This window comes from Neomonachus schauinslandi, chromosome 2 (assembly GCF_002201575.2).
Source record: "Neomonachus schauinslandi chromosome 2, ASM220157v2, whole genome shotgun sequence".
Classification (NCBI taxonomy): domain Eukaryota; kingdom Metazoa; phylum Chordata; class Mammalia; order Carnivora; family Phocidae; genus Neomonachus; species Neomonachus schauinslandi.
In genome coordinates, this window is record NC_058404.1 from 168,972,335 (window position 1) to 168,988,761 (window position 16,427).

At 35.9% G+C, this 16,427-nt stretch overlaps 1 protein-coding gene across 2 annotated transcripts in view; it reads right to left on the reverse strand.

The window, feature by feature from the left end:
- Positions 1 to 16,427, reverse strand: part of SLC30A9 (solute carrier family 30 member 9) — a 79,792-nt gene that overhangs the window by 55,618 nt on the left and 7,747 nt on the right. For both annotated transcript variants that reach the window (XM_021701605.1, XM_021701606.2), the window contains exon 2: positions 13,043 to 13,210. In XM_021701605.1, coding sequence (XP_021557280.1) covers positions 13,043 to 13,210 — 168 coding nt within the window. The remainder of the gene's footprint in view (positions 1 to 13,042; positions 13,211 to 16,427) is intronic.

A 16,427-nucleotide genomic window follows, 5' to 3' on the forward strand; every position in this document is an offset into this window, starting at 1 on the left:
TCTCCCTCTGCTCCTTAACCTGCTTCTGCTCTCTCTCTCAAATAAATAAATAAAATCTTAAAAAAAAATATTCTAGAGATATTATTCAGTGAGGAAAGAATGACTATTGAGTTGCTACTGGGACAACTATGTAACTCTCTCCCCCCGAAATAAATGAATAAATAAACAAAAGTTAAAAATTAAATATACGTCACCCCATAAACAGACAATTTCAGGTAGATTAAGGACTTACGTGTTAAGGCATTTACATGTCTAACAGACAACGACAGAGAATATTTTTATGATAGAGAGATTTCTCAAACAAGAAAAAATGGGTATATTCTGCTAAATCAAAACTTCTGCCCATCAAAAGATCCTTAAAAAAAAAAAAAAGAAAGAAAGAAAAGCCTCAAATTGGGAGAATATATTTCTTTTTTTTTTTTGAAGATTTTTATTTATTTATTTGACAGAGAGAGACACAGTGAGAGGGAACACAAGTAGACGGAGTGGGAGAGGGAGAAGCAGGCTTCCCACCAAGCAAGGAGCCTGATGCAGGGCTCGATCCCAGGATCCTTTACATTTTACAACCATCAGATTAGAAAAAATGAAAAAAATATCAATATCTAATGTTGGTAAGGATACGGAGCAATGGGAATTCATACACTGCTGGTGGAAAAATAAACAGGCACAATAACCTTGCTAAACAAGCTGCCATTATCGATATAGTTGAACACAAGCATAACTTATGACCTAGCAAATTGCACTTCTAAGTCAATATGTTTGCCTTAATAGAAACTTGCACAAGAGTACAAGGAGAAAAGTATGAGTGTTTCAGAGCCACACTGTTCTGTTGCTTCACACTGGAAACCCAAATGTCCATAAGCATGAGAAAAGACAGATATACCATGTTATAGTCATAGATTTCATACAGTAGTGAATATAATAAAAATAATAATAGTTATCTTTCTTTGAGCCTTTACTATGTGACAACCGCTATTTATTTACATTTATCAACTCATTTAATTCACACAACCCTCGAAAGTATGTACTCTAATTATCTCCACAAAAATTAATGAACCAGACACATATACTGTTAGGATAAATCTTAGCAAAATTTAATGAAAAAAGTAAATCACAAAAGCATACACACAATAACTTATCACACAATAAAGTATAAAAACAAGCTAAACAATTAGATATACATACAAATGTCTAAATCTATTCCTTTTTTTAGAAATCGACACAAAATTCAGGATAGTCACTTTGGTTTTTGTTTTTGTTTTTTATTTCAAGATACTTTTTTTTAATATAGATTTTAAAGTAAACTCTACACCCAACATGGGGCTCAAACTTACAACCCTGAAATTAAGAGTCACAGGCTCCACCAACTGAGCCAGTCAGATGTCCCTCAAAATACTTTTTTTTTTTTAAGATTTATCAGGAAGAGGGGCAGAGGGGGTGAAAGAGGAGGAGGGAAAGAATCCTAAGAAGACTCCACACTGAGTGCAGAGGCCAACGCAGGGCTTGACCCCAGGACCCTGAGATCATGACTTGAGCCAAAACCAAGAGTAGGATGCCCAACTGACTGAGGCAGCCAAGAACCCCAAGATACTTTATTTTTAAAACAGGTCACAACACTAAGCTTTTGGCCCATTCTGCCAATGTACAAGCTAGAAACACTTGCTCAGCAGCTGAGGAGCACTCTTTAGTAGCATGTTTGAGAAGTGAATAAAAATCCTATAAAAATAATTATTCAAATAGTTTCCATAGAAACACAGATAACTGGCCCCATCTCCTAGCCTTCCATATTGTTGCATCCGAGCCAACTCTACTTACAAAGACTTTTCAAAACCAGCAGTAATTAAGTTAAATGGTCCCCCCAAATGCCACAATTCAAGCTAAGCTCGAAGTGAACAGCTACAGGAGTGGCACCTACACGTGAGTGCTAGCTGAAGCACAAGGGGGATGCTTCACCCTACTCTCCCAAGGACAGGACACAGACAGAGGCTTACGTCCTATTCCTCTACTTCGGGCTGGAAGTCATCGTTCTGGATTTGCTGCATCAGTTGCCATGTTGGCACCGACATCTTATAGTACCTACCTGGCCTCTGGTACCCATCCAAAGTAGAAGCAGCAGCAACAGCGTAAGCACGCACGTTTTCAAAGAGCATCCAATCACCCACATGCATCTCGGGCAAATCACAGCTCTCAACAATGTGATCAAGGCTGTCACATGTTGGTCCCAATATGCTAGTTGAGTAGTACTTCGAATTTGGTTTGGGTCTCTTCTGCAGAAGGGGCTTCACATGTGCATGATCATAAAGGATCCAATTAAATGATCCATATACTCCAACATTCATGTAATAAAGGCTTGTTCACTCGATTTATCCTCATCATCAGAGCCTGTCTGTTCCTTTAATACGAGTGTTTTTTTTTTTTAAGATTTTATTTATTTATTTGAGAGAGAGAGAATGAGATAGAGTATGAGGGGGGGAGGGTCAGAGGAAGAAGCAGACTCCCCGCTGAGCAGGGAGCCCGATGTGGGACTAGATCCCAGGACTCCAGGATCATGACCTGAGCCGAAGGCAGTTGCTTAACCAACTGAGCCACCCAGGCACCCCTTACTACCAGTGTTTTGGCAATGATGTTAACTGCAAACATGAAAGCTGATGTAACATAGTATCTGTCGAGCTCAGCTATGATTCTCAATCCTGAGTCTGACTCTGGTGTCAGAGGCTGAGGGGACTGACCAGGACAGTCACTTTGGATACATAGGGTGAAGGGAAATATGAGGAGAATGTGATCAAATATAGTAAGGCTCTTAGATTGGGTGGTAAATTCCCAGGTATTGATTTTATTATGTTTTCTAATTTACATATATATTATATATATTCTTTCATATATATCAAATATTTTGTAATAAAAATCTCACCCTTAAAAAAATTTCCCTTGTATTTATATCCTCACTCAATAAAATACATTAAGTTTATTAATAACAGCTAACATTTACTAAGCATTTAAAATATGCCACATACTGTACTATAAGTTTTATGTGCATTATTTCATTTAATCCTAACAAAGCTGCTGAATTAAGTACTACATTATCTTCATCTTACAGATGAGGAAACTGAGGCACAGGAAAGTTTTCAACTTCCCCAAAGCCATATAGCTAGGATTTTAAACATGAAGGCACAGTCAGGATTGAAACTGAAGTCATTTTGATTAGTCTATACTCTTAACCAATTTCCTACATTGTCTCTATGTTTAAAACAACATTTGATATATGAGTGGATATTTGTGTATTTTTCATGGCGGCAGGGGGAGGGGAAGGACAGAAGTAAAAACTGGATTAGCAACATGGAGGTTACTGGTAAGCTTCTGACAATAGCAGTTTCAGCAGGAAGAATGGGGATAGAAGCAATAGGCTGAGGTGAGAATGGGAGATGAGATATGAAAGCAATATTTGGACTTTTAGCAGGAGCTAGAAAGGAGAATGAAATCAAGGAAGGACTGATGGGATTTTACATAGAGATGAGAATGATGAAGAGGAAGAAAATGCTGGTGTAGTAGATCAAGAGGATAATCGTTAAGAGCAAAGAACTTGAGCAGCTGAGATAGTAGAGGATCCAGAACATGTCTTTGAAAACATGTAATAAAAAGTGTTTCCAAATATTTAGATTATCAGTGTACTTAAATGATATGCAGCACCATGAAATCTGACTACTTGAGTAGTGGTACATTTGGACTTCTGCCGTTTTACTGTCCGTGTTCAGTTTACCATTCCCCCCCTCTTTTTTTGCTTTTATTTTTATTTTGCCTTTCTTGCCATCTGTTAGATTGATAAAATTATCTACATCTTCTTCCCACCCTATCCCCTATGATGGTGTGAAATTTATAAGATTATATTTCTTTTGTTTTAATGATTCCACTTAAAAATTTAATATACTTTCCTATAAATCTTTCTAACCATCAGTAAAGTTATTCAGTATATCAACTCTCCTCTAAACAAGAAAAAAACCTTTAATCACGGAAAGCTTCTTTGATCTTATTACTCTTGACTAAAATTTTAGTATTTAATATTTTAAAAGGTTGTTCTTGTTTTTATTATCAATAGTTAATTTTACCCACACATTTTATCTCTTGCTTGCTCTTCATGGTCTCTTTTACATCACAATATGTTTCTCTTTTTTTTTTTTTTTAATTTTATTTATTTATTTATTTAGAGCACAAGCAGGAGGAGCAGCAGAGGGATAGAGAGAAGCAGGCTCTCCGATTTGCAGGGAGCCCAACACGGGGCTCCATTCCAGGACCCTGGGATCATGACCCGAGCCAAAGGCAGACACTTAACTGAGCCACCCAGGCGCCCCTCCAATGCTTTTTTCCCTCTGGGTTTACTCTGCATCTTACACAGATACATACTTAAGTTTCCTTTTTTAATGTGGGTGGGTTAATAGTAAATGACATTCATCTTTCTAGATGTGAAATATTTTTTTCTTTTTTAAATTTTTTTATTAACATATATTATTTAGATGTGAAATATTTTCATGTTGCCTTCACTCTAGACTGGTTATTTAGACCAGTGTAAAATTCTAGAGTAACATTCATTTTTCCTTTTACCCTTTCATGGATGTTACTCCAAATCACTCCTCCTTATGTTTTCTGCATATTGTAGCAGATAAAAAGTCTATTTCAAAAGAACAACAACTGGATAGCATTTTCACTTTTCTCTTTGGAAGTTTTTAAGTTGGGCTGTTTCTTGTTTTTGTTTCTAAATCTGTGAATTTATTTTTACTTATCCCGCTTAGTATTCAAAGTATACTTCTGATCTGAAGATTCTTTTTTTCTCTGTTCTCTCTGAAATGGCCTACTAAATGTAGGCTAGAGCTTCATGCCTCGTAAATGCTTTTCATTTTTTTTTTTTTAAATCTTTTTGCTTTCCTCTGCACATTGAGGGTCAATTTCAATTTACTAATCCTCTACTAGATGATGACTATTTAATCTATTAAACTTTTTTTTTAAAGATTTATTTATTTATTTTAGAGAGTGAGAACGAGCAGGAGGGGTAGGGGAAGAGGGAGAGAGAATCTCAAGCGGACCCCACGCCAAGCCCAACACAGGGCTTGAACCAAGGACCCTAAGATCATGACCTGAGCCAAAACCAAGAGTCAGACACTTAACCAACTGTGCCACCCAGGCACCCCTAATCTATTAAATTTTTATTTTAGTGACTACACTTTCATTTCTAAGATTTCTAGTTGGCTCTTTTCCAGATGTATTTGTTCTGGTTTTACTCTGCCAGTTTGTATTTCAAAATACGAGTTCTTCATTTATTTTTTTGAGGATATTAAACTTATTTTAAAGCAATTCAGGCTGTTATTTTAATATCATCTAGAGTTAATACACATTTGAATTTGTTGGCTTTCTTACAACTAGGATTTTTCACGTACTTTTATTTTTTTATTGATATAAAAGATTTTATAAAAGATTTTTATAAATTTAAGGTGTATAATGTGTTGATCTGAAATTTATATATTGCAATATGATCCTTCCTGTACTTTTAAATTTTGGAATTTACAATCTTATTCTGAATAGGACATATCCTTTCACTCTCCTTCTCATGCTCTAGCTCAAAACTCAATCTGATCCTTCTGCCTTGAACCAGATTTCCTACTGCCAGTTTGAAATTCCTACCCCTCTATCCAGTCTCCGAACCAGCAAATAGTAGGTTCCCAGTCCTGTTTTTCCCTCTTGCCTCCCTACTTTAGAGCCTCCTACAAGACAAAGCCTCACATAACAAATGGAAGAGGCTAGTTCAGCCTCCTATATGAGAGTCTGTGTGTAAGTTCAAACAATGAGTCTGACTCCAGCACCTGGCTACGCATGTAGCACCCTAACCAAACCAAACCCCTGGTTGCCAATGCCTGATTATAGACTAGAGTCCAGTACCTTCTGTTACACTCTTTTTTTTGTACAAGCACATCTTTTTTGGAGTCCAGTTGTTTTTTCAGTTTTCTCTTTCTATATTTTATCTATCACTCCAAGGAAAAGTAGAAAAGATACCTCAAAGCATCTATTCACAATGCCATCTTGATCAGAATTTCTGCCTAAGCCACTGATTTACCTTCCTTCAAGAGTTTTAAGGATAAATTAAATGCCAACAGACTAGGCACTAACAAAGGTAAAACTCTCTTTTACAAAAGCAAAGGGTGCCTGGGTGGCTCAGTCGGTTAAGTGTCTGCCTTCGGCTCAGGTCATGATCCCAGTGTCCTGGGATCAAGTCCAGCATCGGGCTCCCTGCTCAGCAGAGACTCTACTTCTCCCTCTGCTCCTCTCTCTCTCTCTTGCAAAAATAAATAAATAAAATCTTCAAAAATAAAAAAAAAAGCAAAAATCTTACATCTTATTTTTAGTATATTCTTAGGGTTTTTTAGTGAAAGCCACTGGAGAAATGACTTAACATGGTATATTATGTTTTGATAACTAAAACATGTACACAAAATCCAAAAGGCTTTAATTATCCATCAAATCCTAAGTAGGTTATGATAGTATATTGGTAAATTAAAGATAGGTTTAAAAACACCCCTATATAGGGGTGCCTGGCTGTCTCAGTCAGTACAGCACACAACTCTTGATGTCGGGGTTGTGAGTTCAAGCCCTATGCTGGGTGTAGAGATTACTTAAAAAATAAAAAAATAAATTTAAAACACACTAATAACTACAGCTTGTAACATCTGACATTGAACAGTTCAATAATATGATTTTATTTTTTATTTTTATTTATTTGCAAATTCTAAAGCATCTTTATAAAATCTATATATCAATTACTTAACATTTTGTTTTGAGGAAGAGAGAGTAAGGTAGACAAAAGTGAAGGAAAAGCTTTCAACACTCACCTAGTATCTGAACAACTAAAATCTATTGTCGAAAGTTTCAGAGACAACCCTCTTTTCCACAATGATCAAAATAATTCAACCACATCACATGAAATGAGTTGCTCTAAGACTGATATTTCTGGATATTTTTCTTACTACAAACTGTCTAGATGATACTAATAATATAGTGCTAAGAATCATAAATGAGAAATGTTAGTAAATGGTTCAAACACATGTATGAATACTTATTTTGCTCACCAACATCTTAATAAGCTTATACTGTATCACTGGGGTAGAATCTTTATGATTTCAATAAATAACTAGACACTCTATCCATGAATATCTCTAGACACTTGTTTAAAGCTCAACCCCTGGCTGTTTGCCACACATCTGCTGTCATTAGCAAAATTAAAACTAATTTTACTAAAATTTAAAACATCTGAATGCTCCTTAAAAATTTAAGGATTCCTTAGCAAGTCTTTGCCTCTTAATGAGCTGTTCCTGACTTTACCATGTGATTTGAATTATTCAAAAGTCAATCTCAAATCCTTAAATATACAAATTATCTTTCAATCAAGCAATTACTTGATGTCTATCTAATGGCTAACAAGTTCTACTTTGGCCTAAGCAAATTCTGGAAAATTGAGCCCAAAATAAAACCACCAATAAACAATATATTTCTAATATAAGAAAATAAACTAAACATTTTGATTTCAGTCAGTGGAGAAAAAAGAAACCGGGTCATGGATTTCCATTTCAAGCATTTCGTATAGCAGAACCAACATTAAGTATTTTTGTCTGAGTCTATGTTCACGTCAGAGGAGTATAATACCATATTTTACCTTTAATTATATTATTTCATCACTTGTTTCTTTTCCCATTTCTATGTTCCAATAAATATACTTATTTCTGGAACTGAGGGACTCATTATACTCTCCATCCCTTCACCTTCTAATATCAAACTCTCAATCAATATTCGTCCTCGCAGTTCTCCATCATCACAAGGAAAAGAGAACAAATTGGCTAAAACTGCACAGTAAGCCCAAAGGGAAGATGGGGCTTAGGGAAAAGGATGAAAAAAAGGAATTGTAAACACAAGCACAGGTTTCTCGAGGAATCTATAAGATATTCCCCTGTAAAAGACATCCAACTAAAGAAAAGGTAGTCTTGAAATGTTTATTATTCCTCAAACACTCCCTTCTTCTGACACCATATTCTCCTTGGTTTTTCTCCTACCTCTCCAGGCTGCTCCTTCTTAAGTATTCTTTGCAGGCTTCTCCTCTTCCACCTGTCTCTTATTTATTGGGGATTTTTGTACTAGAAGATCTTATCTCCTCACTCTGACCTCCCTTCCTGTACTGTCTCAAACACACTCATGACTTAGTTGTCTCCTGGGTATAGCTAATAACTACTCCTAAATCTCTCCCCAAGTTAGAACTCTGCATCCACTCATTTACAAGTATTTATTAAACCCCTACTATGTGCAAACCACTGCTCTAGGCACTGAGGCTTCTGCTTTCATAGGGCTTTGGAAACAAGTAGATGAGAAATAAATAAATGTTGAAAATATCAATCAGTATTAACTGCTACTTACAAAGAGAATTAAAATTAGGCTAATATTAAAGACTGGGTGGCTGCTTTATTTTATTTTTTAAAGGTTCTATTTATTTATTTTAGACAGAGAGAGAAAGAGAGAGCACGCACATGCTTGCACAAGTGGGCAGGGGGCACAGGGAGAGAGAGAGGGAGAAACAGATTCCCTGCTGAGCAGGGAGCCCCACACGGGGCTAGATTCCAGGACCATGGGTCATGACCTGAGCCAAAGACAGACACTTAACCGACTGAGGGGGTGGCTACTTTAGATGAAGTGATTAAAGAATGACTCTGTGCAGAGTTGACATTTTAACTAAAATGTAAACGACCGGAAGGGTCAGCCATTTGTAGAAGGGTACCTTGGAAAGAGAAAGTACCTAGAGCAAAGGCCCTATAATGAGAATAAGGTTTGTATTAAAAGGAGACTGGTTTGGCTGAAACATAATAAGCATGAAAGAGTGAAAGCACGGAGCCCAGGGAGAAGGCAGTAATCCAGCCAAGAGATAATGATGTCTCACAGCAGAAAAGTAGCATACCCAACTGCCTACCAGTCATCTGTTAAGATGTCAGAGAGGCACCTACAATTCAGATGTCCAAAACTAAATCACCATCTTCTCATTAAAATACACTCTTTCTTTGGTATTCCCAATTTTAGAAATCCGTGAATCATCCAAACGATCATCCAATCCAGTCAGTAACCAGGCACCATGCTTTACTTGATCCTCTTCTCTTTTTCCTAAATTCAATCACCAAGTCCTAATTATTCAGCTGCTAAATCTCCAGTTCATCTACTCACTTAAAAAAAGCATTGCCATTAATCTAGTCTAGATCCTCATTTGTATTACTGCTCTTAATCTCTTTCTTTTCCAATCGGTTTTCCAGTCGGCAACTAATTATCTTTCTAAAATTTTAAATCTGATCAAGTACGTCCTCTACTTAAAACTCTTAACAGATTCCCACTGCCTAGAAAACGAAGTCCAAACTCCTCAACAAAACCTTGATCTGACTTTACTTACCTCCTGATATTCATCCCTTGTGCTCTCAAAACTACCAACATCACCACCAGGTCCTATACTCACTAATCTAATCACACTAAATTACTTGCATTTTACCTTCTTTCTCTACCATTCATCACACCAATACCTAATTTTCTTTTAGGTCCCTAATTAGATAATATTTCCTCATGGAAAACTTGCTCAACCACTCAAGACTCAGTTCTTGACCTCTAAGTGCTCCTGCAGCATACAGTATTTCCTCCATCACAGTATTTACTACACAGTATTATATTTGTTTGCTTAACTTGGTTTTAGCAATTTTCTGTTTTAGTAATAAACTCAGAGTCATTCTATTTGCTGCCATATAAAAAGTGTTCAATAAATATATCTTGGGGTGCCTGGGTGGCTAAGTCGGTTGAGCGTCCGACTCTTGATTTTTACTCACGTCATGATCTCAGGGATGTGGGATCAAGCCTTGAGTCCGGCTCTGCACTCAGAGCAGTCTGCTTCTCCCTCTCTCTCTGCTCCTCCCCCTGTTCTACCTCCTAAGTGAATAAATAAAATCCTTAAAAAAAATACTTCTTGAATAAATTAATGAATAAAGGACTTCATTTTAATGCTGCACAGCAGACTAGATATCCTGAACAAAATCTTTTCAAACACATTGCTAAGCTCACAAAAAATGATGCAAAGAGGGCAAAAACAAAAGGAAAGCAGAACCTCTACAGACTAAGTGAGAACACCAAAGCAACCTTTCCCCTGAGATTTCTGTTGAGGTTTATAGTCTTTGAGCTTCTACTTCCATTGCTGCTAGGGGCATGAGAGACCAGAGAACAAGACTACATTCTATTCGAGATGGAACATCTAACAGGAGACACCCAGAAAAAAAGCTAGACAGACAGTACAGCTGTGAACTAAAAAAAAAAAAAAAAAAAATACACACAGAAGGGAATAGCAAGAAAGCATGCCAACCTCTCCTTTGGTATTAAATAGTGGGGGTGAAAAACATAAGGCTAAGTCAGCCCTCACACAAGCTTGCAGTCTGAATTCATGCTACCAAAGTGGTCTAAAAAGTCTAGAGCAAAGAATTTAAGTTAATTTGGTCCTAAGCTGTATTCCCAGCAGCTAATAAAGGCAGAAGTAAATGCTATGCAGGAATGCATCTTCAATCCAGAGAGACTTCAAATAGTTCCAAAATATAAAACTACATGGAAAATGAACAACTCTCAATTAAAAAATATAGATATGGCATCATGAATGAGTGCACAGAGGAAAAAGATAATATAGTAAGAACCAAAAAATTTCAGATAGAATTTTCATTTATAGAATATAAAATAGGCATGTTTAATATGGTAAGTAATAAAACAGGAGTTTTAAAACATAAGGAAAAAAAGAATAAGCAAGGTGAAAAATAAATGATTTCTAGAAATGAAAAATATAATCATTGAAATTAAAAACCCAACATACATATCAACCAGTAGATCAGAGGCAAACTAACAAGGGAATTAGCAAACTAGGCAGACCTAAGAAAATAATGCAGAATTCAGGCCAGAAAGATAATGAAATACAAAATATGACAGAGAGGTTTAGAGACATGGAAAATAAAGCAAAAAGACCTAACATAATTCTAATTAGAGTTCCAAAAGGAGATAAAAGAGAACTGAGAACTGGCTCAGTCAGTGGAGCATGTGACTCTTGATCTCAGGGTTGAGAGTTCACGAGCCCCATGTTGGGTGTATAGATTACTTAAAAATAAATGAGCAAAGGGGCACCTGGGTGGTACAGTCGGTTAAGTGTCCGACTCTTGGTTTTGGTTCAGGTTATGATCTCAGGGTCATAAGATCAAGCCCCACATTAGGCTCTGCATCTACTTAGAGTTCCTCTCTCCCTCTTCCTCTGACTCTCCCTGCTGTGCTTGCTCACACTCTCTCTCTCAAATAAATAAATCTTTAAGTAAATAAGTAAATAAGAGCAAAAAAAAGAGAACTGAGAAAAGGTAACAGAGAGTGACAGAGATCTGTAGAATAATACTAATCCTCAGATGCTGGAAGCTCAACAAATCTCAAGCAGGATAAATACATACCTAGTATGCAGAAATACATACATAGTAAAATTAAAGTTTACACCAAAGAAAAAGATTTTCAAAATAAAGTTAATCAAATTTAAAAAGCAATAAAATAGAAAAGACATGAGAACAAAAGCATGATATGTGACTTTTCAACACCAACAGAAGCCAAAAGACACTGGAATAACATCTTAAATGTGCCTTTACAATAAAAAGATCCTCACCTAAAGGAACTTGTTTGCCTAGGATGCACATCAGACAGAAAGACCAGAGAAATAAGAAAAAGTGGTTAACAAAGATTTTAGAGAAATCTGAACAAATAACAATGTATATTGTATAGAAGGGAAAGAGCAGAACAGACACAAAATACTAGCCAATAAATAGCATGTAAATTGGGAGAAAGTGACCAGAATTAAAGAATTCTAATTTCTTTATATTTTTCAGAAAAGAATGTAAACTTTTTAATAACCTTTAGACTTTGAAGTACATAGAGTATATAACTCCCAAACAAGTCCATGTATGTGTGTGCATATGGGGAAAAGAGGATAATGCAATGAGAAAAAAGAAAACTAAAAAAGAAAAAAATTTTAAAATGCCAAAAAGAAATTAAAAAAAAAAAAAAACCACAAGGAAGTTCATGATACAGTGGCAGAAATATGCCCAAACATATCAGTGATAACAGTAAATATAAACAGACTAAATTTCCAATTATAAGACAAAGATTATCAAATCAGGACCAAAAAAAGGTTAAAGTCAGAGGATGGGAAAATTTATACCAGGAAAATACTAATAAAATCTGGTAGAGATAATACTAAAAAAAAAAAAAGAGTTGTTACATAAAAATAAAGGATGTAATTCATCAGTGTTATGTAACAACTCTAAATGTTTATGTATCTAATAACATAGCTTCAAAATATATAAAGCAAAATTTTAGGAAGAACTGTTAAAGGAAAGACTGTCAAATCCATCAGAGCTATCATGGCTTAAATGCCTACTTTAGAAGAGAAAGAAGGTTCAGAATTAATGAACAAAACAGCTCCCTGATAATTTAAAAATGAATGACAGAATAAACACAAAGAAAGCAAGAGGATACAATTAAGGTAAGAATAAAAATTAACGAAACAGGAAACAAACATACAATATAAATGTTCAAAGTAAAAAGATATTACTTGGAAAAATAAGAAAATGGACAGAGCTCTGGCAAGATTAATCAAGAAAATGACAAACACCATTAAGAATGAAAAAAAAGGATATAACTATATATGCTGCTAAGAGTATACAGAGACTATTATGAACTTGATGCCAATAAATTAAAAATTTAGTTTAAGTGAACAAACTCCCAGAAAAAAAGAGAACTTACCAAAACTGAGTCAAAAGCAAAAAAATTAAAATTAGCAGTTTAATAGCTTTCCACAAAGTAAACACTAATTTAGATAGTTTTGTACATAAGTTCTAATGAACATTCAAGGAACAAATAATCTTACACAAGCTAATTCAGTATACAGAAAAAAAAATTATTTTAAAAGATTTATACACACCTGTTTCATCAAATGATGGTACTTTTTCCACTCCGAGAGTCTGTGATCCCTGTCCTTCTTTCTGAACATTTGTGGAGTATGACTTCACTTGACTCAGTGTACAAATATATGGGTGACTACAGTGAACCATGTTTGAAAAGCTTCCCAATGTCACTAAATTCTGCCATTCTACAAGAAAAAAAATTAATTTCAAACAAACTCACAACAAAGATTTTATACCCAATAAAACATACCCACTATGAAAGAGAATAATTTTACAGAATAACAATAAAACTTTCATTCTGCTAAATACTCAAATGCACATGCTAATCCACCCTCTCTATGGAGGTGTTTCATTGACCCGTAGGTGTATGGGGACTACATTTTGTAAAGAAAAAATAATGATAATACTCCTATTCTCTAATTTGTAAATTTATTTATATGGCAATCTTTTATTTTTTAAGTCTTTTTTTAAAAGATTTTATTCATTTATTTATTTGAGAGAACGAGAGAGAGAGAGACAGCACGCGCAAGCAAGAGCAGAGGAAGGGGCAGAGGGACAAGCAGATTCCTCCTGCAGCCTGACCCAGGGCTCAATCACAGGACCCCGAGACCATGACCTAAGCCAAAATCAGATGTTTAACCCACTTAGCCCAACCAGGCACCCCTGGAAACTTTTAAAATATGTAAAATCAGGTAAGACATTCTTATTCACCTCTTCTGAAACATCTCTGACATATAATAGATACTTTTTATTTTGTATGCTGGTTCCATACAAAATTTTAAAAACATGGAAGTAAGGAAGTATTGGTGCAGGTAGAGATGAGACTAGGTTCATTTTAAAAAATGTTGGCATAATGTACTTTGCAGAATAGAGAACTCAGAGAGTGGGGAGGTAAGGTGGGCTTCCTACTCAAAATTACCCTGTGTCCTTCTGCTAGCTAGAGATTTATTCCTCTTTCATTTCACAATCAATAAGTGAATTATATTAATCAGTCATTCATACTGTCACTGATTTTTTTTAAATCAGATAATTAGATCAACATTTGGTGAGATTCCTCAGTATATAGGAATTCTAATTGAGGGAAGAATAGAAGACTAATTACAAAGCACTTCAGCTGCTGCATCTGGTTGACAGTGGGCTTTGGAGGGCTGAAATACCGAAGAAAAATATATTCCATACTTGCACTGAAGTGGCAGAAAACTAAATCTGTCTCTACGCTCATGTGACCCTCTTTCTCTCTTTTTTTTTTTACTATAAGTATTAGACCTTGAACACCTTGTAAATAATTTACATATTTTTTAAAGTGTTAGGTGAAATAATGAAGTTATACCATTAAAGATAGTCAAGTTTTTCCTGAGAGTGGAGAGTTAAGCATTTAAGGGCTGAAACTTCTCTTTCCTTTTTTTTTCCCTAAGTAATCTCTACACCCAACTTGGGGACTGAACTCACAACCCTGAGATCAAGAGTCACACGCTTTACCTACTGAACCAGCCAGGCACCCCAAGGGTGAAACTTTTCTGTTTAATAATGATCTTCCCAAAATGTTAACTCAAATATGTGCATGTGCAGATACACGCCTTCTGAAATCAAGAAAAATAAATCTTTTCTTAATGACTCCGAGAATTCATCAGGAACATAAGTTATCGTGAATGTCAAAGATAATTCGAAAAGCATGAGGAACATAAAGCAGTATAAATATTCACTCAAGCTTCAGGCTTGGAACTTTTGAAAAACTTCCTGATGTCAACTTACTGTTTCACTTATTTGGCAAATAACTATTGAAGACCCAGTATGTTTTTGGTCATTTGCCTCTATTTTTTAAAGGCTTACTCTTACTCTAAAGTAAAGCAAATATAACAATGTACCTCCTTGCACATTAAAATCTGTAGCCTACTAGTCAAATCAGTGACGCAAGAATTAAAGCACATTTTCCTAAGAAACTCACCCTCTTGTTTACAATGGCCACTGGTGTTCTGACCTGTCAGTCCTATTCAAAGTATCTTTTGTGATTATTACCTAACAAAGCCAATATGCCACCAACGCTTTTTTTTCACCCACTGATCAAATGCTTTTATAGAGACTGTGCTAAAGTGTTTAAAGAGAGACTACTCCACAGTCTTTTTTTTTTTTTTAAGATTTTATTTATTTGTCAGAGAGAGTGAGAGAGAGTACAAGCAGGGGAAGCGGCAGGCAGAGGGAGGAGCGGTTCCCCACTGAGCAGGGAGCCTGATGCAGGACTCAATCCCAGGACCCTGGGATCATGACCTGAGCTGAAGGCAGATGCTTCACTGACTAAGCCACCTAGGCTTCCCTACTCCACAGTCTAAAAATCCTTCCGCAGAAGATAGTATTTCCATGACTTGATCCTAGATTTTTTTTCAAGGTTCTCCTTAGTTTTTCAAACATTAAATTTCAAACATATGCAAAGGTAGGAAAAAAGTACAATAAATGCCCAGGTACTCATTGCCCACCTTCAGCAATTATCAACTCATGGTGAACCTAGTCTCATCTCTGCACCAATACTTCCTTACTTCCATGTTAATTTGATGCAAAACTCAGATAGTTAATTTTTTAATTTATTTATAAAGATTTTATTTATTTATTTGAGGGAGAGTGCACAAGCTGGGGAGAGAGGGAGAGGGAGAGGCAGACTCCCTCCTGAGCAGGGAGCCCAACATGGGGCTCGAACCCGGGACTCTGGGATCATGACCTGAGTCAAAGGCAGCCGCTTAACGGAATAAGCCACCTAGGCACCCCCAGACATAAAATAATTTAATTCATAAATTTTTCAGTATGTATTCTAAGAGACAAGAACTTTTTAAAACACAGCCAAACCACCATTATAAAAAAAATAAACAATGCCTTATATCATCAAATAGCCTCAATTTCCAACTGTTTACAAGTGTTAGAATTTTTGTGTGTGTGAACAGATCCTAATAAGATCCATATACTTTTGTTGACTGAGATATCTTTTAAGTCTCCTGTAAGCCACAGGATGTATTTTTTTTTTAAGGTAGGCTCCATGCCCAGCACAGAGCCCAAAGCAGGGCCTGAACCCACAACCCTGAGCTCAAGACCTGAGCTAAGATTAAGAGTCAGACACTTCACCAACCGAGCCACCCAGGTGCCCCCAGGATGTCTTTTTTTAAGAGCCAATTTTAAATTGAAGAAACCAAGTTGTTTGCCCTAAATTTTTGTCTTGGTAGTTTTCCAGTCTGAATTTTGCTGACTTAATTCCCATGGTGTTGTTTAACCTGTTCTTCTATATGTTCTATAAATCAATGGATATACAGGTTTTATCGAAATTCTAACTCTTTTTATTAGAACAACACTACTTATTAAGCAGTGAGGAGTTCTGGGATACCTGCCTGGCTCAGTTGGTATGGCTAACAACTCTTGATC